Here is a 26,134-nt window from a genome sequence, read left to right as displayed (position 1 = left end):
AACCCCACTGTTTCATTTGTTTTGTGAAATTTACAGCACAAAAAAAAGCAGCACATCTTGTATATGATTAACTTCTGGCCATAACACAAATGGTGTGTGTACACTAAGAGATAACATAATCATAAACAACAAAGTAACAGACATATCTATTCTAAAACCCCAACTGTATGATAAAGCACTGATGAATTGAAGGTATGAGTGGGCCAGGCTATGGGGCGACCTCTGGGTCTCCCAGTATGAACCAACTCAACGTTTCTCACACAGAGATTCCTAAGGCATGCTAGCCCCTTCAGAGGAGGAGGAATTTCACTCTGTAAGCCTTTTATTCTCTCTAGGCTGTTTGTCCCCAACCGTCCACTATTCAGTTTGCTCATTCTACTCTTCTCAGCTAAGAGCCCTGAAGGAAGACCATGCAGGAGCATGTGTGCATGGTATACCAAATTTCCCTTAGCAGACAGGCCTGCATAGATTCAAGACATGGTTTTTGGTTTTGTGTATGTGTCCTTGTGTGCATGCCAGTGGGCTACTTACTTGTAGTGTTGCCTTGCATCTGAATGATACATTTTGAATCCTTGCCCATCTCCCTGGAGTTGAAGGGCCGAACTCGAACGGCGACTTTTACAGATGCCCCAGACATGTTTACGGTTTAGGGCTGCCTCCCAGTAAGATTCCTTGTATATCCGTCCTAAAGGAAACATAGAAAGAAGAGATGTTTGCATCTGCTTTGTAAAAAGAACATCTGGTATTAAATAAATGAAGCAACACCGTTTGTTTCCATTATCACATAATGTAAATCAAACACAATGAAAGTAGTCCACCCCCTCCCAATTTCCAGTCATAACAGCATACAACAAATATGGCGACCAAAACCACTGAAGCACTTTAATATTTTGTAAACAGCAACCATCAGACATTTAACAGTCAAAAAAAGGATGCAAGTAATGCATTTAATTTATAAATCCACAGCATATGTGAAATAACCTTTTGACGAATACAAAATATGAATATTGCATGTAATAATTGGGTTGCATAAACATTATATATATATTTATTTATTTATTTTATTTTTAATTATAAACAACATTCCAATGTGTTTACAGATAATTAAAGCTATACATCCCGCGCCCCGGGACTACATTTGCCAAATAACTCATGTTTTTCCATTTCCTTGCAGTCAGCCATACTTGCTAAAGCATACGCCCATGAAATTCTATCTACCCTATTTTGTGTGGGCTAGAGTGGGGCAGCTGGGCCTGTCTGCTATCTAACAGTGTTCATTCTGTGCATGCAGAGAGCTTAAACGTTCCTCTTTTTTTTTTTATTAAATTCGCCGATGTTAGGAAGTAGGCTAATCCTCCGCTGCTGTATGTTGTGGAATAGTGCAGGGAGGAGTTGCATGCTTATTTTAGCAGCACGTACAGACACGACACACTATTTCTGATGCATCCTGGATGGGAGGGTTTCAGGATTTTAACATTAAATCCTAACGGGTACAATGTTTTAAACTGTGTTATATATTTTATTGCAAGCTAAGTTAAGTCATGAAATATTAAAGGCTGTGACTTCAGTCGTAGGCACGAGACGGAACTACCTCCGTTGTCTCTGAAGGATTTAACTATCCAAGCATAGACAAATACTGTGATCTTAAACAAATAATATTGTATAATTTGCAAATTAAATAGGAGTATACAACTGTTATTGGAACCAGAACTAACGTTTATGGTCCAAAAACACTTGGACGTCTGTGACTAACGTTAGCTAAAACCGCTCACCATCGACCAACAACTGCCTGAAATAAACCTGTAACAACCTCGTGCACTGTAAACATAAAAAAATATAAATAAAGAAATAAATTAATCGTTTTTACTCACGTTTGAAGACTCTCACCGAGACAACACCATAGGACAGTAGCGAGAACTAACGTTAGCTAGCGGGCGTCAAGATGAGTTGTTTTAAAAAAAAAATCAAAATCCGCGAGCACCAAAACTGTAATAAAGTCCAGCTAGGTGAAAAACAACCATTATAGCGGTATCCTCCACCGGAGGGACCTGTGATTGCAACCGGTTACTCCTTGACCAGTTTATTCTCCAGTAAAGATATAAGGCGGACGTCTATCTGCACACAACATGCGAAAAGAAGAATTGATAGAATCCCTTGATTTACCGAAGAGATTACGTCAACTCCCTCTCTGTCATGCTGACTGACAGCCAGAAGGGCCAATAAACAAAGAGAGAGCAGTGACTAATGTGTCGCAGAGCCAATGCTGATGCTCAAAATCGGAAGAGAGAGGGAGTGGGTGGGGTCTCTTTTTTTCCGCCGTGACGCCACACTGCAGGATTTCTACCAATGATTTCTACCCACCCCTCCCCGCACCGCTGTCACCGCAACACCCGGGTCACCGCAAAGACCGCCGTCTAGCTAGAAATAGAGTATGGCACATCTCATTTCATAAACATCACAATGTCTACAATCTCATTTTAAATGTATTGTATTTAGTTTTTGCAGTTAGGTTTTTCATGGTGTGCAACAATGTGAACAGCTTCAAGACTGACGAATGGGTTATCTTTTTTCGGGATAACTAGCCTACTCCAGTTTACCCTTAATTATACACCATGTTTCAATCTTGCCAAAAAAAATGGGACAGTTGCCAAGTCCATTAGTTTATAACATTTGCAGTAGAAGAATGACTAAGCTTCTGCATTTGGGAAACCCCATTAGAAAAGCAGATTTTGTGTTACCAGGAATTGGAATAAATTATCTTTGCACACAAAAAACAAATCAGTAACCATCCAACCAAGTGTAAGATTACCATGAAAGTAATACCTTGTATGAAGTGAATATAATTTTCTGTTTGACTTGGAGTGATTTTGTTAATAAAAGGTATTTATTGCATTTGTTAATATGTCATCTAGATTGCTGCATGTTAACTCTCTTTACATAAAGGATTATTAAAGAAATACGTTTTAGAATTTGTATTATCTCTGACATTTTGTAGTCCTGTGTACGTAATGTAACGTCCTCTTGTCATAAGGTCAAATAAACTAAACTAAAAAAATACCAAACAAGGCCACTATGACATTAATCTGTGGAAAAAACAGTGACGAGTTCTGAAATAATGTGCATCATCATTTATTTCAGTTCAAAATTCTAGCTTCCAAAACAGGTATGTGGTTAAAGGAAATAATTTCCTGTACAGTTAAGGTCAGCAAGGTCATGTTAGGTACAGTGCCATTTGAGAGACCATCTTGACATGAGACGTCAGTGGTTATGAAGAGCAGACTTTTAATGGTGTGCTCCTACGATGGTGTTTCTGGTGGTCATGCTACATTCTCATGTTCCTTCCATTTTGCCAAAAAACAGGGTTATTTGTCCACGAGGCGCTTAGGAGGTTCTGGACTTGAGGCCATGCACACACTTGAAGTAAATTCAGTCCACTGAAGTCAGCAGGGAAAATGTGACTAGAAAGGAACAACTGAACATACTGTATTTTGGTAAACCACTGCTTATCTTCCTACTGTACTCAAATGGAAGCTGACATTTAGGATTAGTTCACATTAAGCTACATCCTTAATGAATATTCCCAGCTCTGAACTTTGTCTGCAAGCACAAAATGTGCATCTGTTAGCTCTGGGACATTAGCATTTATTATGTGGACTCAAGTTCATCATTGTCACAGTCTTGATAATGAAAACTCAGGGCTAGCAATTTTTATGAGAACCCACCCACTCTCCCAAATGTATTGCCCTCCCCTCTCCCTAAAATCACAAGTCTTTAATGAAGCCAACATACAGAGTATTACAAAACAAAATGAGAACCGTAAAGGAAAATGACGATGAAGTGACTATGTACCTCGCTGGTAAACATGTTGGTGGTGGAAACGTATTCTTGCAGCACTATAATGCATTAACTAACTCTTGTTAAATATATGTATATATTTGGATATATATATACACAAACTCATGAGAAAAAACTTAAAAGTCTTAACTTTATTACATTTTGTTTTTAGAACCATGATGATGGTTTGAGACAAAAAGGGTAAATGCGAATAAAAATTAAATCAAGTCTTTTTTTCCATTCAAATGTTTTTTGTCATTGGTAGTAGTGACACTGAATTGAGGCGATTTGGACAGCTTTCTTAATGATGGTTAGCAGGCCAGACGTTGGGGACATGTCCTCAGACAGGCCGTCCACCCTGTTTCTCTCTCATCCAGGTATGGATCCTCTCCTTCAGCTCAGGGACTGTAGAATTAACAACAGATTGTTAAGACCATTGAAAAAACTAACAGCAGTTTAATTTGACATTTAGATGTCCTTAAATCACTTGCCTTGAATCTAAAACTAGATAATTGCTTTGCTGCTCCTAGTAAGAAAGACTTCTGCTCTTGCCTACCTTAAACAGAACTTTACATGTAATTACTGGTGAAAAGGCATCATGGTGGGGTTACCTGACTCCAGCATGCTCTCTGTGAGTGGCTGCCTGTTAAAGGGATCAGTGGGGGAGTTCAGCAGGTGGCGCAAGATGATGGATCGGTCCATGATATTCCCCGAAGGCAGTATCACAGGGTCAGTCATCAGTGTGTCCATCAGAGGGTCTATTATAAAAAAAAAAAAAGTTGTATGCACATTTTACAGACGATTAAGGACCAAACACTCTTTAAACAATAAGCAACAAGCTTCAACTGACAATCCTGATTTTGTGCTTCTGTGCTACACAGAAAGTGAGTTTTACCAGCAGTAGCACTGGCACCTTTCTTTCATCACAGCAAAAGCTATTGTCATCATAGCCCATTCTCCTTTTTTTTTTTAAATTTTAAAAAGGCAAAACAAACATCATAGCCTGCTCAACAGGCTGCTTCTTGTGTTTGGAGAAGATATCTGAACAGGGGTAAGCTAGTAGCTAATCTACCCTCTGGCTTTTGCAATTGTCTTTGAATTAAGAATCAATAAATTAAAGAAAAAATAAAGTAAACTAAACTAAATCAAATAACTAAATTAAATATTAGCACCATGTAAGGCATGTATTTATCAAACTATTGTGACATGTCGAAGTGTTTTATTTGACAGCAATATTGGTGGACCTATCAAAACACCAGTAAAGAAAATATCCAATAATACTTAATGAGAGCTTTAGATAAAGTGTGCCCTATAATGAAATGTCACAAGGTTGTTACAGCAGGACGTGCATTACAGAAATAAAACCTGGCGTGGGAGATTTTAACCACAGAGAAAGATGATACTCCTGTACGGCACACTCCTGTCAACTGTGGTGGGTTGGCTGGCATATCTGGGAATCAAAGGAGGTATGTGGGCCACGTTCTCTTTCTAGATTATATTAAGTCAGTGGTTATAGGATACCTTGCTCTAAGCTGTCTATATGACCTCTATCAGCTGCAAAAGCCCCTGAAAATGTCTGGAATTCAACAGCAACAGAGGCTGCTGAAGATCCTGTCTGTCTGACTCTGCACTGACTGACATGAGGTCACACCAGATTTCTAAGTGACTTTTCCTGCTTCGGGCCAAAGATTCAGTGACATATTACATGTGGGTAGAGTAACCACAAAAAAACATTACATTTTAGGGGTAAAAAAAAGAAGAAAAAAAAAAGAAAAAAATCAGAATCAATATTTATCATCATTTTTTCTTACCAATGATTCACCTAAATATTTTCTATTCCTATTACATTTTATATTTAAACATTATACATTTTAATTAAAAACTGTATTTAAAGACCTTGGTTGATGTTTAGTGTATTGGACAGGACAATACGAACAAAATTTAAGATTTGGAGGCTTGAATTGTCAAAATACATGTAGGCTTGGGCATCTGTAATATTGGCAACTATAGAGAAAAATGAGAAACAGGCTTATGGATCCTCTGATAACATGGGATTGATAGTAAAGCACACAGATGCAGTGCTTCTTAAAACAAGTTACCTCAACTGGATATACAGAGATAAAAGTTGTAGGAGACACACACACACACACACACACACCTTTGAATTCGTCAGGTGCGTCACTGTAGTCCATTTCAGATTGAGAGTTCTTGGCGACTATTTCCTCCACCTTCTCAGATAGCAGCTTGAATTTTTCAATGGCAATAGAGGACTTAATACCAGCCTTCCTCATCTTTGAGATCACCTCTTCAAAGAGCTCGCGGCTGTACGACCGCTGCACATAGACCAAAAAGAGGGAACATTTGTTAGGGAGCTGCAAGAGAAAAGCATCGTCGAGGTTTTCAGTACCTTAATTGTGTGTTATTGACATCATATTTAAGACTTTTTTATAGGTTGTGACACTGTATGCAACAAGCAGCAGCTGGGTTCCCTAACTTATTACATCTGATACACACTGCCAACTCTACAATATGAACAATACTGGCAAATGATAAGATTAAATCGGTATGTAATTGGAACGTTATCATCCAAAGTATTCTCCATAAAACAAACATTTATTATCAACTGCTTACAGTCAATATTTGACATGTAGTTGTCTGTGGCGCTTAAGCCCAATAACATCAATACAGAACATAGACTAAAAAATAATGGACGGAGCTTTCAGATATGAAAAGTAAATGCAATGCGGAAGTGCTTTATACCTGCCTCTATCTAATTTCCAGCAGGGGGCTGATTACATAGAAGTCAATGAGAAAATGACCCTACTTCTCACTTGATTTATTACCTCAGTAAACATTTTCATAATGAGTTTATGGTCTTATCGCTAGTTTCAAGTCTTTAATACAGCATGATGTTCATTTTGTAAATTATGTTCCGTCTATTTACTTTAAAATAGATGGTAAAGCAGGGGATGTTTTAGGGTGTGGCTACATGCCGACCTGTCAATCAGAACAGAGGCTTAGAAATGCTAACCATGGCAAATTTGTACATTAAAATAGCCGTGAACTTGTTTGAGGTGCTGTCCCTGTTTTTGTGCTAAACTTTGACCCTCTCACTGTGTGTTTTCACGTCATCAAAGTTGACAGTAACATTTTATGTCTTGTTTAGCGTTCGGTAGCACCTTGCCACTCGAACTAGCGCTAGCATTAGAGTCAGCAAGTATTTCTTACACAAAGAAAGGCTTAATCTGTGAGTGAAAATACTGTACTTGTGATCAACTCTAAACTTTAGTGCCAACCTGGTCATCTGCAATCGCTTTAGCAAAGCGGGCACAGTCTAGCTGCAGGTAGATGTCAGTCAGCTGGTCTAAGAGCTTCTTGGGCTCAAAGCCATACTTCTCGGGGTTCTCCACCTTCAGGTCCCGACACTTAGGACCACAGAGCTGCTGGAGGTTAAAGTTTAGCATGGCAGCTAAACGAGGCCCCAGTTCCTGTGTGAAAAAGAAGGCACAGTTTAGAATCACTTGTTGAGCTCAGAGTGACCAATGTAGGCTGATAATGTTGCCTTTACATAATTGTTATTGTATAACTGAGCCTAGAACATATCAACTTTAAGTGTGACCATTTTTCAAAATGTCTAGTGGGGGCAGCGACACTTACAGGCCTAAGGAAAGGCTTCTGGACCTGCTTGGTGAGGATGTGGAACATTTCAACCGTCTCCGTGGCCAGGGCCAGATAGGAGCGAGATACCCGCTCATCCTGAGTCAGCTGGGATTGGCGGCTCTGCTGCTGCTCCTAAAGGTTTGCACATAATCACAAACAATATTATTCTAATCTATTCTGCAAGTTACCTTCACAGCTCAGCACAAATAGGAGTGAGGCGACAACATGCTGCAGCTCACACAATAACCACTTTGCTACCATTTTTTCTTTGCTGCTTCATTTCTTTATCTCTTCCTTTTAAAATTTAGCATTTTAATTTCTAACTGCTTTTTATTATCAAACTTCTGTGTTTTACTGCTGAAGTATATTAAGCTTAACCATTACTCTTGTCCGAATGCATGGTAAATAAATACAAGACCCTATAAGGCTGAGCACTGACCCTAGGCAGTTGTTCCCACTGCTCCTTATTTTTCATCTCTTCTTGAACTTCGTGGATACGCTTCAGGGACTCGAGGCTCTCGTCTAACAAGAAGGTGGTGTCATTAATCAGCATGTTGATGTAGCGCACAAACTGCTTGCCAGAGCTAGAGGGGGTGAGCATGAAAGAAGGTGGAAAAGTAGGTCAGGTTAGAATTGATTGCCATTGTCTCAAACCCAAATTGTGTCATTTTTTACATTACAGACACAAACTGTTTGTCAAAAGCAAACTCACTTGAACTCTTCCATGAAGGTGCCATGGTGGGCAAGGTTCTGCCAGAGACTCTTGAAGATAGTGCTGATATGGTACCGTATCGTGAACTTATCATAGAACTCACTGGTGGCGCCGGTATGCTCAACATCTGACCAGAAGAGACAGTTTTTAGTTAAAAAGAAAAAAGGGAAGGATCAAGACCTTACAGTCAAGAATCTACACTACATCCCATTCACTACAACAACAGCTGTCAATTACAGTATACATAGAACTCACCAGTGTAGAACTTCATGAGGGCGGGGACCAGCTGTTTGACCGACAACGGGTGGTTCTCCATCATTTCAGAGAATCGTTGAGTACGAGGCTGTACAGCAGGGTTGGTGACAAACAACACCTCCACCAACTTGGCGATAAGATAGGGGTTCCTGATGTAGTTCTGGCTGCAGATGAACACCACCAAGAAGGTGACAATGTCCTGGACGCACGGCTCATATAAAACCTGGGGAGAATACCTGGAGGTGGAGGAGGGGATCAAACAAAAACAGCTTATACATAACTCTTAGCTTTAGCTTCTGTATGGATGCAGACTCTGATTTATAGCACAAAGAATTTTCACATATTTTGTATTGATAAATTATTACTTTGTGTGTCCCAGCTTTCTTTGACTTCTAATAGATCTTTTCCTCAGATTATATCGTCCTTTCTTTTAAACAGGCATGTTACAGTGTTTTATTTTATTACTCCCATCCACAAGATGTGATTTGTTAATACATGGTTGAACAATGAGACAAGAGTGCAAGACTAAAATATAAACTTACTGCACGACAAAAAGCAGAAACTCAGCCACATCTTCAACGTAGAACTCAGGCAGAGCAGCAAAGCTTTTGGGAATCTCAGGGTGCAGCGGCAGGTTAATGCTGCGTAAGGAATGAAGAAACAAACATGGTCCTTACATTTTGATTTATATTACACTCTGAAGAGAACACAGCATGAAAGACAGAAAAAACAAAGGCTTTGTGTGATACCACATCTGTTCCTTTTGCATCAGTACAACAGTAACATGGTCTGTCAGTGGCAGGTAGGGGTGCATGATATATCGACTATCGTTATCGCGATATCACGTTGCGCAATATCATATCGAAATTGTCGCAATAAGTATGCAATATTTTGTGGAGCGCTGCATCCCGTCTGCTGGCTGTGTGGCTTAATCGTGTTTGATTTAGAGCTTGAAACGCTATAATGATCATGTTTCATTGGCCAGTTACCGTGCCACTTGCACATGTTAGTGCACATCAGCGCACGGGTCCACTACGTGACAAACCCTATGTAGCGTACCACGTGTGTACATATTTCGACAGAGTGACAACAAAACGGAACGAATCAGAGAAGCGAAAGAAAAGTTGTGTCCTGTTCTCTTTATTTATCTTATACTGTACAACCATGTAAAACATGTCCTTTCTGTAGACATGGTCGTTGTTATGAATCTATTTTGATGTGTTTTCCCATAACCTTTGTAATTTTATATGTTTAAAAATATCGAAATTAATATTGATATCTCAATATTCATAATCGATATCGCAATATCACATTTTGTCAATATCATGCAACCCTAGTGGCAGGGCGACTCACTTCGGGTAGGCAGGGTCCACCATGCGAAGAATGAGCTGGATGACTGTGCTGTAGAACTGCAGACATCTGCGGAGCAAGTTCTCATCCAGAAGGCCCACGTCAGCACAAGCTTTGGCTCGCACCAGTTTCTGACAGGACAAAGTCACACACAATAAGCATCACATCTCTCTAAATATGCTGTATCGTAGACTACTGCATGCTTCAGCATTTAAAGGATAGTCCTGGCTCCTCTTCAAGTTCAAATATAGTTAACTGAGAGCTCAGTATTTGTAGGTATGTACAGTGGTGCTCATAGGTTTATGAACACATGCTAAAGTTGACTGAAAAGTTAAAATCTTAATGCCTTAATTAAAAAAAATTAGGGAAAATCCAACCTTTAAAGACACCAATTTTCTTTGTGAATGAATAATGTATCGTAAATAAATAAATGTTCCTCCTTAAAATACAGGGGGCATAAGTAAGTACACCCCTATGTTAAATTTCCATAGAGGCAGGCAGATTTTTATTTTTAAAGGTTTTTGAAAATTGATTTCAAAAAAGATTTGAAAAAGAGATTGGCATGGTTTTATTTCAGTTAGCCTAAAAGCTGGTTTGATTTGCATTGAGAGATGATTTTATGGAAAGTACCCCATGCCATTCTCTAGGTAGAAGGGGATGTGATGATGTGGGGCTATTTTAATTCCAAAGGCCAAGGGAACTTTATCACGATGCATAGTATCCTGGATCCATGAAATAACTGGCCTTTAAAAATAAAACTCTGCCTGCCTCTATGGGAACTTAACATAGGGGTGTACTGACTTATGCCCCCTGTATTTTAAGGAAGAACATTTTATATTTATTTACGATACATTACTCATTCACAAAGAAAATTGGTGTCTTTAGGTTGGATTTTTCCTAATTTATTTAATTAAGACATTAAGATCAATTTCCAAAAAATGATTTTTTGTATTCCTCTTTTTATTCAACTAGCATGGGTTCATAAACTTATGAGCACCACTGTACGATTCAAATCAGTGTTCAAGGTTTAACCAATCAATCAATTAATCAAGGAAAGACAGAGGGTGCATCTAAAAGATGTTAAACTAACCTTGAGCTGGGTTTTGCATCGCTTAAGCATCTCTCTGTGTCGACTAGCCAGGGGAGAATCTTTCCATTGGCTTTCACTGTTCTTCAGCTCCTCTACAGTCCTAACGTGGGAAAAAGACCATGAAACACACATTGACTGAGCATGCTATAAATATGTGTGTGTATGTGTGTGTGTACTGCATTCTCCCTGAAAATGAATAAAATACCTGTTCAGTTCACGGATGGCTCGCAACCTGCGGATGTAACGTCTGCAGCCAGGTAGGATTGACAAATGGTGGGTGTGCAGTGTCAAGAAGAAACACTCGGTAGGGAACTTGGGTTCTGAGAATTTTGTGGGGTCTTCATCTGTCCATGTGAACAAATAAAGTTCATAATTTCACATATAGAAACACATACCACAATCAGTCAGACCAAATCTGCCAGTATCAAAACAGTTAAAATTCAGCTTAACTGCCTAAGAACTTTTTTTGTTAATATATCATTAGATCATATAGGTCGTAATGTATGACATAAATACAGTGCAGCATGTGTAGCTGCTAGTAGCTGCTATTATTTTGTACATGACTCCAAATAAAGCAGAGGCAGATGGAATACAGAGACAGTAACACAACAATGATTCATCTGAGACAAATTGGATGACAATAAAAAATAAATCACAGATCTGGAATGTTGATGAATCATTCTGAAAACGGATGCAAAAGTGCTCCTCCATGTGTAATTAACAGATTTGTCAAAATGGCAGTAATCTATGAATGATGGAGTCGACTTACTTAAATTAGTACCAAAAAAGTCCTTGCAATTATAAATCTGTGTATTTTTATTAAATGTCAACTTACGCAGTTCAGCCATCCAGCTCTTCAGCTCCTCCATGGTGGCTTTCAGACGCGTCTCCTCTAGGCTGACAACAAGGCGACACCGTGGGTGGAAAATGTAGTAAGGGTCCACTGTCTCCAGCTTGATCTTCATGCTCAGCTGTTGCAGCACCCATAAGAAGTTGAGCATGAAGCCGTCTGTCGACACCAGCTTGTCATCAGTCTAGGAGAAAAGAGAGTGAATTTAGAACAATGGCAATGTTCAAAAGCTGTACCTACAACCTGCATATATGAACAAATCAGCAAAAAAAAACTATGTTGATTACAGTACATTAATGACACAGTGGGGGGCATAATTTGCATAGTCTATTTTTCATTTATTCAAATTTCAGACTTAATAGAAATACTAATAAATGTATACAAACATTTAAAACTGAATTGTATTTTTACACAACTGATTTTCTCGTGTGTGTTAGTTTGGTAACTCAAAGTGACATTTATTGTCATAATTCTGTTGGATGTGGAATGAACTAGTTTTGCAACTTACCTGCATCTGAGCTTTCTTCACATTGTAGTTGACCAGAGCTGCCATGTAATTAAGAGCCCACTCACGCGTTTCTCCATTTAGTAGGATGTTATGGAGAACTTTGAATAGGTCACCCTGAAAAAGATGACAAATAATTTCAACACATTATTCTATATACAAAGGACATATATAATAATACAATAAATGCATTATGAAGCTGAGACTCACCCTTGCTGACTCCAGGTAGTGCTGCAATGATTGGCTGACGACTCGCGTGTTCTCTATAGTGATGGCTGGGCCAGAGAAATACTTGTCTCCTACTTTTGTCTAAAGAAAAAAAAAAGCATTGACTTTATTCATTAAAGATTGTCTGTACTTTAAACAATTTGTCGGGCTTTGTTTATGAAGTATTATTGAATTAGGTCGGCTCTTTTCAGTTTTTGGCAGAACCTTGAAGTATGAGAATACAACGCAAATTGGCTACAATCTAGTGCTACTCAGGTTTTTTTTTATTATTGAAACTGATGAGACAACTCACATCATCCTCGGCAAACACAGAGAGGCTGAAGAAGGCTCCCATGTAGGACAGTCTCTGGATCTCTCTGCCACAACCAGGGCTCAGAGGTTTGGGACACCACAGAGGCAGTGAAGTTGCCTGTACAGAAGAGCCATGACAGACACATATTTCATGTTTTTTTTTTTTTTGTGTTGAACATTTAACACCTTTTATTGTCCAGTGGTGCTAGTAACCATCCCATCATCCAAAGGCTAAATTCCAGTGAAAGGTCTGTCAACAGCTGTGGAAAACAATGAACTGAAAGTACTGTGTTCCTACCTTCTTACTCAGTTTTAGTTACTAAATAAAAAAATAAATAGATATATAGCCTTTATTGTCATTGTACATGGAATCGTACAATGAAATTTGGAGAGCTCTTCTGTTCAGTGAAAGATAATTTTAAAAATGCCTTATTGTCAGAAAAAACATGCAGTAGTTATGATATTAACATAATGAACGAACACACATTTAACAAGCAACTAAGTGACCTTAATATAAACTCAAAGAACTCTTGATTTGAGAGGTTGCTGTTGCTAAATATAGGCTTTTCCATGTACAGGGGAATTTTGGCTTGCCCTTCTTCTGTGAAGCATAAAGAAGACTGAGTGTTATGAATAAAATAAGCAGAGCACATTCTTCTCTGCTGTCGTCAACCGGCGATGCTGGTATGATGAAGGTATAAACCATGCCAAACTTGCACATACTTAGAGATTAGAACTAAAATGTTTGGCGACTTGTTTTGAGAAATAACCTGCCTAAATAATCTGACCCATGAGGACATAATGATGAACACTTCAGTGTCATAATGTAGCTTTGGCTACTCAAAAGGTATACTCACCAAATTGCACACTGGGTGAGCCTTTCCAAATTTGATTTCACAAAGCTCAGCTAATGCCTGCAAAAACAAAACAAAACAAACAATGCTTGACTCAAGTTTGGTTTACAGGTAAATTGGTTACATTATATGACTTCAATACAATTAGCAATGGTGTGAGATTTGATTATTCAATATATTATTTACTTGTTACATTTGTAAGAAGCTAATTACAACCAGCAACATGCAGCCTGCAATATAATTTAACACACTCCAATGACAAAGTTCTTGAAAATAAACTACTTGAATACACCAAATTCCAAAGTGTCCAAATCAGATGAGATCAGTACTTTATTATTGTGCTTGCTAGCATGGATGAAGAAGATATACTACACACAGGCCTGAAAAACACACATGCACACAGAGGACCTATAGACATGCATTATTGTTATGGAGAGATGTCAGAGTGATGGAACTGTCATAGTCAGGCGCTCCAAGCAGCAGGGGGGTTAGGTGCCTTGGTCAAGGGCATCTCTGCAGTGCCCAAGACGTGAACTGGCACTTCTCCAGCTACCAGTCACTCCATTCCTGGTCTGCACTGGACTTGAACTGGCACCCAAGTCAAGTCCCTACTGACTGAGCTACTGCCGCTCCCCAGAAGGTGAGATAGGATGAGATTACATTGTCAAAGCAGGAAGAGAATAATCATCATACCCATCCATGAGGAGAATCAAAACCATGAAAACACTATTATACTGCATATTTACATCTGCACACATGGGTACTATACTGTACATATAGAGCTGTCTATCTACTGAGCAGACAGGTTGTCTAACAGGCTGCCAGGACCTCATTATGTACTGCATATTCCCTGCAATTGTAACTACATTTAAGTCTCATCTCATGCCTGGTACTACAGCAGAGATCTTCAACAGGGGGTCCGGGGCCCATAGGGGGTCCGCCAAATTCTTGTTCATTTCCTGAAAGTTTTTTAAAAATATATTAAAAATGTGTTAACATGAATCCAACATATTATTAGCAAATTAAAAAAATCTGCCTATTTGTGAAAAAGCCCTGCTGAATATTAGGCTTATTGGCCTATACTGTATGTAAGGTAGTCACTAAAATAGCCATCCACAGATAGAGTTCATCCTAAGGATTCAATGTATGTTTAACATTAAAAGATGATTCATAAATAATGCCCACAATTATTTTAATAGCTTAGTATTCTATGCATTAAAAAAAGGTATGTATAAAGGCTTTAGGCCGCCCTACATGTTATTAAAAAGGCCCAGTTTAATATGCAACTTCATTTTATACAATATATGTAGTAGGGCAGGGGTCATCAACTACATTTTTCCAAGGGCCAGAATTTTTATAAGCAGACACTCCGGGGGCCGGACTTCCTAATACGCCCATTTTTGTTCGAAATGATATATATATATATATATATATATATATATATATATATATATATATATATATATATATATATATATATATATATATATTTTACATGTATTAGTGTGAGCAAACTCCTAAAAAACATGGAAACTCCATACTGATAACTAGCTCTTTAAGTAGAAAAAGATCTCAGACTATGAGGCAGTTCACTGAGGAGTGATGGTTAAAGTCTGTGATTAGGAAACATGGTTGTAGTATGCAGCATCCTGATTGGTGGAAAATGCTTGCAGAAAGAAACGGCTGTTGTCAGGTAAGAATGTCACTGTCAAACAGGCTGAAGCGAAAAGTTGATGTGGAAAAGCCCAGCTTTCATGATGAATGGACAGATAAGCAGGCTATGCATTCGTCACCTATGCCCATTTGCAATGAAACAATGTTGTTGCAAAATAATACAACCAGCATCATCATCAAGAATGAAGAACATAATGGTCGCGTCATTCACGTGCATATTAAGTAGCCACATGTACACGTTTTGGACTTAATACATCCATAGATTGACCGCTCCAGCGGAGAGGATGGTTCGTTCAGCCAGCAGTTAAATTTATAAGAATTTGTCCAAATTTCAAGATTCCCAGCAAACTAAGATAAACAGTTAGACTACAAACCGACAGCTTTTGTTTTAGCTTGTTTGTAAAAATTCTCTATTTGCAGAGTTGAGCTGTGTTCGTGTAAAACAGCGTGGTGGACTGAGCAGACAGAGCACATTGAAATATTGCTTTCTACATTTTTATGCCTGTCTTTACAGGTGAGTGCATTGATAAGTATTGACTTTTTACTCACAAAGGTTTTATTGTAGCCTACTTACAGTAACAAGACTAGCGTGAGTGCATCTGCCCCAGCGGCCGTTGGTAATCCTCTTTGTATCGTTCCCAGTCAGGTACTGCGTGTTTTAACGCACACACATCTCGGCTCAGCTGTGTGTGTGTGGAGCGCAGGCATTGCTGTACAGAATCCCGGGCATGTGAATAGAGATGCAAATACAGGGGCTGCGTTTGTGCTCTACCTGTGTAATGTTACCTGCTGTAAATGCTTGAAATGCTTTACAGAACGCATTTTTTCCTCTTTACATTTTCTGAATTCGTGATTATTCTGCGGGTCAGTTGACGATCACTGTAGTAGGGGATCCCTGATGCGTCTCTCTCTCAGCTAAGGGGTCCTTGCCTTCAAAAACGTTGAAGACCCCTGTACTACAGTATGGGTCAGGCCAGGACAACATCTCCTTACCATAAGGGGGAATTTAAAGTTGTCACTGTCAAAGGAGCATTCTTTCACCGCAAGAGCCAGCCCATGGAGGATGGGAATGAAGATCTGAAAAAACAAGAAAGCAAACATGTCATGCATCAGGGCCATGTCCACTTTTAGAATTGCATTTCTAGCTCACAGTATAAAGTTGTCTGATGTTGGCCTAATTATTGCAATTTCTTCATCACTGTGAAGGTGCTTTAGAGTGACCACCCAATAACATTTATTTACATAGACTGTGTAAACTGCTACTGTATATCATATATTCATTCTTCCCTGCAGAGACAGATTTAATCAAACTAAACATCAGTACAGTGTAGTTCAATCTGCCCATAGGAGTGAATATGAGATATGTAGTGTCTACTTGCCCCAGTGTCTTCTGGGATAGGTTTTAGCCAAAGTGACCCGAAATAAGTATCAACATGTACCAAAAATGGACGGACGTGCTTCCCACCTGACTGAAAACCTCTTCCTCTTGGTGGGTAATGCGCACCAGCTCCTGAATAAAGCCATAAGGAAGGTTCCGACACAGCAGATAAGGTACCAGCAAAGACTGATGGAGAGGGCTCCTACACGTAGAAAACATAGAAAGTTAAGCATTGTGTGGAAATTAAATAATTTGTGGAGTGAAGTTGAAAAGTAGTTGCTATGGAGACTCAGACTAAAACGAAAAGGAACAGAACATACACAAGTATAACAACAGATAAGAAAATAACCCAAAGATGGTCACAGTGTGTGTGTGTGTGGCTGGCTTTCTTACCGCGGCTGGGTCAGGGCGCCTTGCAGGACCAGGGCAACATGGGAAATACACTGAGAGCGAATGTTGCTGAGAAGCTGGCTGACATTTGGTTGGCTACACATCTGAGAAACAGAAATGGATAGGACAAGAGAGAAAACAGTTGGAGGTAAATGTAAAATTGTATGCTGTTGATTTCACAGAAACTCTCTGGGCTCTGTTGAATCAAAGTGTTCTTTGTCGAGCAAAACCTTCACTTGTTTCCAGATCATCTGGCCTACAGTTAGTCTCTGAGATACAGACCGTTCTTCCGTCCTCAGGACATTTTGTAACCAATTAAGACATGACGAACAAGCTGAAAAGAACTATAAGAAGGATCGATTGATTTAATCTCTAAATATGAAAAGAAAAGAACACAATACGTTTAGTATAAATCATCTGAATAAACATTTGTCTTACAGACAGACACTTACCTTAGGAGCTTTCCTCTCCTCCATGCCAACACTGTCAAAACGCTCAATGAGGTAGTTCAGCATCTCTGTCTCTTTGCATGCTTCAATGGTGAAGCGGTCGCTTGCTGATTCACAGGACATCCCCACTCCACATGCACCAAGACTATAAACAAAAAGGTAAACAACAAGGACACAGAGCCGCTCATTAAATAACAGAAAACATCACAGCACAGAGAGATATAGCGTTAGCATCAAACAATCATGTATGCATGGTTAACAAATTTAAACCCCCTCTCAAGGGTCCTGAAAGAAACAGACTATAAAGCATTAGTGACAGCATTGCAGCATCTCAGTAGTGGGCTCTTGAAAGAGAAAGAGATAATATTAAACATTCAAGAGCTGTCTGCAGAAAGCCTTTAAAGCTGATATTAGGATTCAGCTTCCCACGTTTAACTGACAAAGGTGGTGACAAGAGCTGTTAGTGGTCAGCTATAACTGCAAAACCTGTATGTGAGCTACTTCAATGCATGGCAAACCTTAGGAGGTAATTAAATTAACTTTGTAAGCAGAAATATCACCTCTGCCCTGTGCTACAATTGTCCATGAAGTTTAAAATAAAATCAACACATTATACTGTCAAATAACAATGTATCTTTATTCTCCTGAATAAAGATGTGATGCAAGGTAAACTAAATCTAACCTATACACTTAACTACATAGACCACACGTGTCAAACTCAAGGCCCACGGGCCAAATCCGGCCCCTTGCTAATTTTGATCCGGCCCCTATATACACATTTAGGTTCACAATACATTTTGGCCCACCTAATTTTTGTCACTTTTCACAACGGTTTTTTTCGACATTTGTGATGCTTTTTCGAAACGTTTTTGGCATTTTCTTCGACATTTTTGTCGACCAAACTGTAAGTGAGAAGACTATATGAGACATGCAATAATACAGTAAAAGATATTTGACTTTTCCCATGACAAAAGCAATAAACTCTATGTCTGGCCCTTGATATGATTCTCATTTTCTAGTGTGGCCCTTAGGGGAGTTGAGTTTGACACCCCTGACATAGACAAACAAATGTCCATAGAGAAGGGAATCTCACGTAATGATATTGCCTGATCATTAAATTAATAACACACAGTTCAAGTCTACCAAAGGCATAACAGTCTCATGCTGTACTAACAGGGTTAAATTATATTATAAATGTCTTAAGATGGGACAGGATTTTGAAGGTTCAAGGTTACAGTTACTCTGGCAGACCTAAAACTACAAAGAATGTGGATGTATTCTATGCAGCTCTGTAGAAAGAGTATTTAATACTTACCACCACATTATGTATTAAAAGTTATACTTAAGGGACCTTATGTCTAAACATCTGATGAAAGATGGCGAAGCCTACATCAGTTTTCACCACTCTACCCTGGTGTGTTTGTGCGCCGTTAGTGGTAAGCCTCGTGGACCCACTGGATCATGCAGTGGACACATAACTGAGCAAGCTCACACAAACACACACCGTGCAGCGGTGTACCTGGACCCAAACTGAACCCGTGAAAAATCCTCCTCCTCCTCAGAATCTTCATCACTGCTGTCCTGAGACATGTCAGAGAGGGCAAAGAACAGGACCGACAAGGGGCTAACACGACGAGGAAAAGACAAGGAGAAAGGATGGAAGAAAAGAGGATGTTGTGCAAGCATGAGGAGACAGAAGGGAAGTGGAAAAACTTGAAGACAAATGTGGAATGGTAACAAGTCACAAGAAAAGAGGACAAGGAAGACGGGAGCACCAAGGAAAGGATGCTGGAGGGTTGCATGCTTGCTTGAAGACTACTTCTTGTGCTGCTTTTTAAATATTCATTAATGGCATTTTATCTGCAGCTTTTATTCAGCCAGTCAGTCAGTTCAGTTATCGGTTGAAAAAAAAAAAAAAAAGGTTCTGTCACAATCACTCATACAACTTGTCTTGAGCAAGCCAATGCAAAGAGGCGTAAGCCAGATCTTATTTGCTCGAGAATTTCATAGCAACATAGGACTTATAGAACATGTGTGTTAACTATATCTACTATTAGTTATTTGCAAATGGGTTAGATCTTTCAAAATTATAACATGTTAGCAACAAGCAATACTAACTCAAACTAGAATGCCTGTTAATTGTCTCAACACCCCATATATTAGCATTTTTGGTTAAATCTCAAGTAATGCAAGTAGAAATTGAAATGTTTTATTGTATATTTAATAATTCCCTCAAACTTAATCACCATTTGGGCATTTGTAACAGATAACATAATATATATATTTTTATTTTTTTTGCAATTGCTGCTGGAACTCTCCATTTTTATTAACTTAAGATTTGTATACATAAAAATGCTAAGATAAGAGGTTGTTCACTGACGTTTAGACTAGCAGTCTAAATATTAGCCAGTTGGGATCATTATAAGTTTGTGTAGATGAGAACTGACTGAATGAAACTTAGCAAAAGAAGCAACATACAATAAAGGGATCTGGCCAAAGATTCAGTTCACACCCAACCTCAAATCTTGTTGATTCTCAAAAAGTTATGGTTTAGTATGCTTACATGTGCACCACACACCGACATGCAAATAGCAGATGAGATACCTAGACGGTGGGATCCTGGAAGCAAAGGCAGCCTGTCGGGTATTCGATCTGGGAGAAGGGGGCACCATGGGAGGGGGTGTGGAGGATGGTTGGTTGCGAGCCCTAGGTGAGATCAAGGAGAGGGACTGGGGGCTGGGTGGTGGCACAGGAACTGGGGTGTTAGGTGGAACAGAGGGCCCTGCAGGGCTAGGAGAGGGTCCAAAGAAGCTAAATCCTCTTTGACCCGGGCTAGATGGGGAAGGAGCCCCCAAGGGAGAGGAGACAGAGTAAGGCCGATAGCGCTGGGAGATGGGCATTGGAGCAGATGGAGGGTTGAGAGTGTGTCTCGGAGTAGCAGTAGCAGGTGGGCTAGGGGGCACAATGAATTGTGGGGTAGAGGGTGTGGAAGGTACAGAAGGTGGAGTAGGGGTGGGGAGAGATGGGGAGGTCCTCTTGGCTGCATCCAAAGCCATCGACTGAGGACTACCACACCCATACAGACTGTGGACAACATTGACACGATGATTGGCAAAACTCATCTAACAACGATGTCTTAAAAAATAGAAATTATCAAAGCAAAATCAGAAAATCTAGGAAAAAAAGAAAAACACATGGCAGCTTCCAATCACATTAAATATCAATAGAGCACACCTTTGAGGTGAGTGTAGGTGACCAATCGAGAGCATTGATATGTCACTGGGAGTTACACTGTCAGAGCTCATTATACTGAGTTAAGGCACTTGCCTGGACAGAGAGCTGGCTCCAAAAGACCCTGCACTGGGGCCCATGGGGCTGCCAGCTTGGCTGGAGGGCTGCACCAGCGTCAGACGGTGGTCGGCGGATTTGGCTGCAATTGGCTGAGAGGTGGCGGTCAAGCTGGCGAAGGGGTTGTGGACACGTGACTGGGTGGACATCATTAAGACTTCCATCAGGATCTGGCCAATCAGGTCTTTGAAGTCAGAGTACACTACAGGAGAGGGGGAAAAAAAGATAACAGTCAAGTTATCAAATGTAGGAAGTGAGTTGTAAATAAAACTTTGCCTTTTCACAGTCATTCAGCTCATTACAGTGACAGCGATAAAGACGTTATTCAGTGACATACCATCTTTAGGGTTCTGGTGGAACTCTGCAGCTAGTGAAGGGAGGAAGATGACATCTCTATCCTGCTCCTTCCACGATACGCGAAGGATTTTACAAATGAGCTGCAGCGCCTGTTCTTCTGAGACATCTGAGTTTGCAGAGGTTTCCTGAGGTGCAGAAATAGCGAGACAACACTGAGGGTTTGATCACAATCTAGAGTAAACTAAATGGACTAGCATTATTCTGATTATCATGATACATATGATCATCATCTCATTATTACTCTGGTCTATCAAGAAACAGGTATGTATCAATGAACTGAAATAAATGAAAATGAAACCAAGAGTAGCACCTGTGGAAAGTCCCTAATCACCTTCTGTAAATACCCAAAGACTCCTTTACTTTAGTTACTCATTTAAAGACTCACTTAATCTCAAAATGGGCATGATCAAAGTCAAGTAGGCTAAGTAATTAAAGATAAAAGACCCTCTCTTTTGAGTAATGTTCACTGCTGCCGTTTACCTTTTCAGTCAAGTTCCTCTTCTCCCTGCGATCGCTGTCCTCCACCTCCATGTTCTCTATCCCTGAGTCCACATCCACCTGGGACATGCTGGAATAAGACAGAGGTGCAGTGCTTAGAAAGTATCTTCATGCCTAAGCAGACCATGCTAACACTCAAACCTCGATGGTCCATATAAAATGTTGCATTTGTCTCATCTCTTTCACAACAAACTTCATAACCAGAGCCAGTAAGAGCAAAACATGTGGCCATGCTAGGAAACACTAATTTGTATTTGTGGTTGCGCTACAAATATTCACAAGAAGAATATAACTTTGAAGTAATTTCAAAAGGAGTAAGTCCCTCTTGAATATTGTTACACCTTTACATAGAAACAATCTGAGATCTTTAATGCATCTCTGTGGTCATCTTGTAAATTAATGTTCTACACTTTTTTTAGTGTGAATCATGAAAACTTGTCACCATTGGAATCTATTGTTACGGATATAATTCAAGCTGACCACAGACTGTTCTCCATGATGAAGAAAACTATATCTATTTTACAGCCAGCCTTTAAGCCCACAGAAGAGTTTTTTTGATCATCAGATTTTTGATGGAGTATCGTTTTTTTTTGTTTTTTTTTTAAATACTTTGAACTGGTTATTACAATATGCCATGATAAACTCTTACCTCTTTTCACAGGAGACAGTGTCAATGTCCATGCTCTGCGATCGAGACAGACTCTGGGACTGAGTCTCAAGGCTGTTGGAGGGGGAGCTGGAGAGGGAGCTCACACCCTCGCTGCTCTGACTACCATATGCCACACCTGCAAAAGAAAAAACACCACAAGTGAGCACCTTTGAAGGTTTTAATTTTGTTTGCTTTTCTGTTTTCTCTGAATGTCTAGACTGATCGAATCTCTGCAATCGAAGCCCCCTCACTTTGCAGAGACCTACCAGAGGAGATAAGGTTCGCAAAGACAGTTTAATCTACTAGGTCTGCTCTACAAATGTATCTATTACGGCTCATTTAAATTTTTGTACTTAGAGCCTTTGACTTTAGTCGGTCATGTCTTTTCTTAGTTTTATTTTATATTCATCATGCTATGATGCCTCGGATTTAGTTTTTGTACAATATGGTATCACACTTTTAATAAACTTTGTTTATTAGCTTTAAGTAGCTACTTAGTTTTATTTTTTTATGTCAGGACTATTGTTTATTGAAGAACAAATTGTTTAGCCACACTAGGTTAGCAAAGGCTCAGATTGTTGTTTTTGATCAACATGGGGTGCTATACCTTTATAAGCCCTGATTAAAGCAAACAGGTAGAGAGAAAGCTGATTAACACCCAGGATCCTAGTGTGGGTGAAGGACTGGAATTAACAACTCACTCCTGGTTGCACAAGAGTGTCAAGGAGAATATTCATAACAAATACATTAATATGCAATGAAGGCTTGCGTAACTGCCAATACCAAAATCACAAATTTCCCCAGTTATGAAAAGCACCACTGGCCCTACAAGCCATAAAAAGGCAGCCTTGTATAGCAACAACACCACATCTATGCATTCCAACAAACAATGCCAGGAAATTGTCACTCTATCTATACATGGCTCACTAGTGTATTTTCCAGAGCAATGCATAAAAGCATCAACTCTGTACAACAAGCCTACACTTGCTGTCGCACAGGGACACTGGCTACTGCTGTTTGTTTAAATGTCATGGGTGTATGACTGGTTCTTGGCTGTTCAAATATCAAGGTCACAAATATAAAGGTCCCTTTCAGTGATGCGCTCCAACAACCAAGGTTTTTTTTTTTTATCTTCCAAGGTTCAGAGACGACGCAGGACGATTAGGATGATAGCATTAGACTAAGATCATAAAATAGGTTAACAATAAAAACTCTATGGTGATAACCGGAGAAAGCAGAGTGGATCCTGGCCTGTTGTTAACATTAATCCTAAATCACAAGTATTTAACCTAAAAAACATTTTACTGAAAATGTGCCTTGTACGATTTCATGTGACAAATAAAAATTGATTGATTAAAGTATTGCCTGCAATAACAGTTACTATGACAAAATGGTTAAATACATCTCAAAACTTGATCTATTGTAAGAACCTATTCAGTTCTTACCGGAGGTGCCCATAGGAGATGTGGCTGGGGTACCACTGTGGACATTGAGACCCAATGATTGAGAGGCAGCTGGTGGCAGGGGCTGGGGGACGGCACCTGAGGGTCCAGGGAGGGGTCCTGGGGGAGTCTCTCTCTGTGGGGATGTCAGGGGTGTGCTGAGAGGGGTGCTGGGTTGTGATGTCTGTCCCCCTGCCAGTCGTGCCAGTCGCCTTCTGCGGATCTTAAATGAACACATCAGCAAATTTACACATTCACTAAAAGTACTATGGAAGCTCACTGGAAAGCCCTATATAATATTAACCTATATTGTTGAAATGTATGATTTATTTATAATGTATAGTAAAAATGCATGTGTAACGACTGGCACAGAATCAGAATCAGAAATACTTTAATAATCCCAGGGGGAAATTATTTTTGTTACCACTCCAGGTATACAAACAACATATATTATCCAGACTTTTAACATATATAATAAAAACAAATATACAGTAATAATAAATAAAATATGAAATGTACAGTGTTATGTGCAAATAGTGCAATAAAAAGAGAAAATGATTGTCTATGTTGAGAACACAATCAGTCTGGATAAGATAAGAAATGTAAGGTGACATGTTTTTCTTCATTATCTATCTTTGTTAATTAGATATATACAGCTAAATAAGCAACCAGTTATATTTATAATTATTTATTTCAGCAACATTTGCACTTTTGCATTGCCCTATTGTATTTAGTTTACAATCCTCACAGAGCTGTTTGTTTAGATGTGTGTATGCATATCCATGTGTAAATATATATACACACACACACACACACACACACACACACACACACACACACACACATATATATATATATACAAACGTAAATCTAGCAGTCGTTACATTTGTTGTCCTTGTTTTTAGCCGTATATCTATTTCTGTTTGTACTTAGAGAGCAACAAAAAGCCGGAGTCAAATTCCTTGTATGTGTAAACACTTACTTGGCCATTAAAGCAAATTCTGATAATTAGCCCCAGATAGAAGACATACTGAAGCAGTGATCGGTTTTCATTCGTCGGTTTTGCAGTAACATTGTCTTAAATTTTAAATACAAGCCTTGTCGAACATAACCTACATTACGAGTCAGATGTGAGTATAGGTATAATCGTGCAACTCGACAGAAAACCATTACTATAGTAAATCAACAGCACACTTATAGAGTAGCTAAATACGGGTAACGTTACAAGGTGACAAAGTAAGACCACTTTATAAAATATTATATGTGGTTCAAGGGGAACAGCTCAGTGGTCACATAGTCGGCCCACAGATGGTTGCACAATGGTGGGTTTTTTATGCTGAGTCGTCTCGCAGGCTAATTTTTTGTCTGTTAGCAAAACAACGTTAGCAACTGTCAGCTTGCTAAACGTTACCACAGGAAAACATGCCAAATAAACTCAGTACACACAATGTAGCTAACGTTATCTGTCAAAATACAACGTGTAAAAACACGTAAGGTAAAAATAATACAATGTTTTATATGAATTCAGTTGTTTTATATAAAAGCAATGTAATCCATGGGTCAGTTTGTGCACAGTATTTAGCTATAGCATTACGTTAGCTAGTTAGCATTTTGCGCCGGCTAAATTAAATCAACGTATTAGTAACGGTGACAGAAATATACGAACACATCTAACTTCTAGTTCGTTCACTCGGTTATATTAACTGACTTTCCTATATAAACACCTTAGGGGTCAAACGTATTTATGCTGGGGTTGAACAAGCGTTAAATGTGGGATTTTGTCGCGGATACATTTCTTCAGTTTAGAAGATGCTAGCCTCTGAGCTAGCTCTAGTAGCAAGTCAGCTAGTGGCAAACCATTTGACATGAGGTCCGAAAGGAAAGAAAAATTGTGACTTTAGCAATATAGCGGTACATTAATTCTCGGCACTCATTTTGAGTCTCCATTGTCCCTTACCTCATCTGCGCTCAACTCCTCCATCGCAGCTAGGTTAGCTCGCTATTTCACTTTCAACGGCTTAAATGTGTGCCAGCCAGAGCCAGCTAGCTCGCCTGTACAAGAACTAAATATGCATAGTCCAACTCGTTAAACAAATAAGTGTCAATCTTGATTGTCTTTCAGATTCAAATCTAGGACGCCAGTATACGGAGGGTGGGTAGATACAGTTCCTCAATGAAGTCAAACGTTTGCTAGTTTTCTACCAAGAATGAAACAAAAAGAAAAGTAGCTAGCTATTATACGTCAAAATACAGCAGCAGCCATTTTGGTTCTACACAATGTCACGTGACCTAAGAGCCTACTGGGGAGGCTTTACCAGAT

At 39.3% G+C, this 26,134-nt stretch overlaps 2 protein-coding genes and 1 long non-coding RNA gene across 30 annotated transcripts in view; 1 reads left to right on the top strand and 2 right to left on the bottom strand.

The window, feature by feature from the left end:
- The window catches only part of kif1b (kinesin family member 1B), a 62,620-nt gene extending 60,443 nt beyond the window's left edge, over positions 1–2,177 (bottom strand). For 11 of the 26 annotated variants that reach the window (XM_036008092.1, XM_036008105.1, XM_036008091.1 and 8 more), the window contains exons 1-2: positions 1,872–2,163; positions 532–685 (exon numbers count right to left, since the gene is read on the bottom strand). In XM_036008092.1, the coding sequence (XP_035863985.1) occupies positions 532–637 (106 nt within the window). In that variant the 5' untranslated portion in view covers positions 638–685; positions 1,872–2,163. Of the gene's footprint in view, positions 1–531; positions 686–1,871 lie in introns of all 26 variants that reach the window. The other 15 variants (XM_036008102.1, XM_036008103.1, XM_036008100.1 and 12 more) reach the window with 6 other exon arrangements.
- Positions 2,178–3,113: 936 nt separating this feature from the next.
- ube4b (ubiquitination factor E4B, UFD2 homolog (S. cerevisiae)) lies at positions 3,114–26,117 on the bottom strand. 3 transcript variants are annotated; one of them, XM_031286411.2, is made up of 29 exons: positions 25,772–26,117; positions 23,818–24,037; positions 22,373–22,508; positions 21,706–21,793; positions 21,206–21,350; positions 20,848–21,070; positions 20,125–20,604; positions 19,040–19,144; positions 17,524–17,665; positions 17,075–17,175; positions 16,769–16,883; positions 16,297–16,380; positions 13,633–13,689; positions 12,777–12,893; positions 12,467–12,565; positions 12,260–12,373; positions 11,737–11,935; positions 11,107–11,245; positions 10,902–11,001; positions 9,815–9,942; positions 9,004–9,102; positions 8,462–8,697; positions 8,207–8,333; positions 7,934–8,078; positions 7,492–7,626; positions 7,131–7,322; positions 5,993–6,167; positions 4,446–4,592; positions 3,114–4,239 (listed from the first exon to the last, which is right to left on the bottom strand). In XM_031286411.2, the coding sequence occupies exons 1-29, from the start codon at positions 25,793–25,795 to the stop codon at positions 4,175–4,177; spliced, it is 4,137 nt and encodes a 1,378-aa protein (XP_031142271.1). In that variant the 5' UTR covers positions 25,796–26,117; the 3' UTR covers positions 3,114–4,174. The 3 variants fall into 3 exon arrangements, with proteins under 3 accessions (XP_031142271.1, XP_031142272.1, XP_031142273.1); XM_031286412.2 differs by lacking the exon at positions 19,040–19,144; XM_031286413.2 differs by lacking the exons at positions 19,040–19,144; positions 20,125–20,604 and having other exon boundaries at positions 25,772–26,115.
- On the top strand, positions 15,645–17,060 carry LOC116040784. The gene is made up of 3 exons (XR_004102763.1): positions 15,645–15,958; positions 16,510–16,519; positions 17,047–17,060. It is a non-coding gene; the product is annotated as an uncharacterized LOC116040784 (long non-coding RNA).
- Positions 26,118–26,134: the final 17 nt, after the last annotated feature.

Source organism: Sander lucioperca, chromosome 12 (assembly GCF_008315115.2).
Source record: "Sander lucioperca isolate FBNREF2018 chromosome 12, SLUC_FBN_1.2, whole genome shotgun sequence".
NCBI classification, from domain to species: Eukaryota; Metazoa; Chordata; class Actinopteri; order Perciformes; family Percidae; genus Sander; species Sander lucioperca.
The sequence above is the reverse complement of the archived record's forward strand: the minus strand, read 5'-3'. Positions and strand labels throughout refer to the sequence as shown.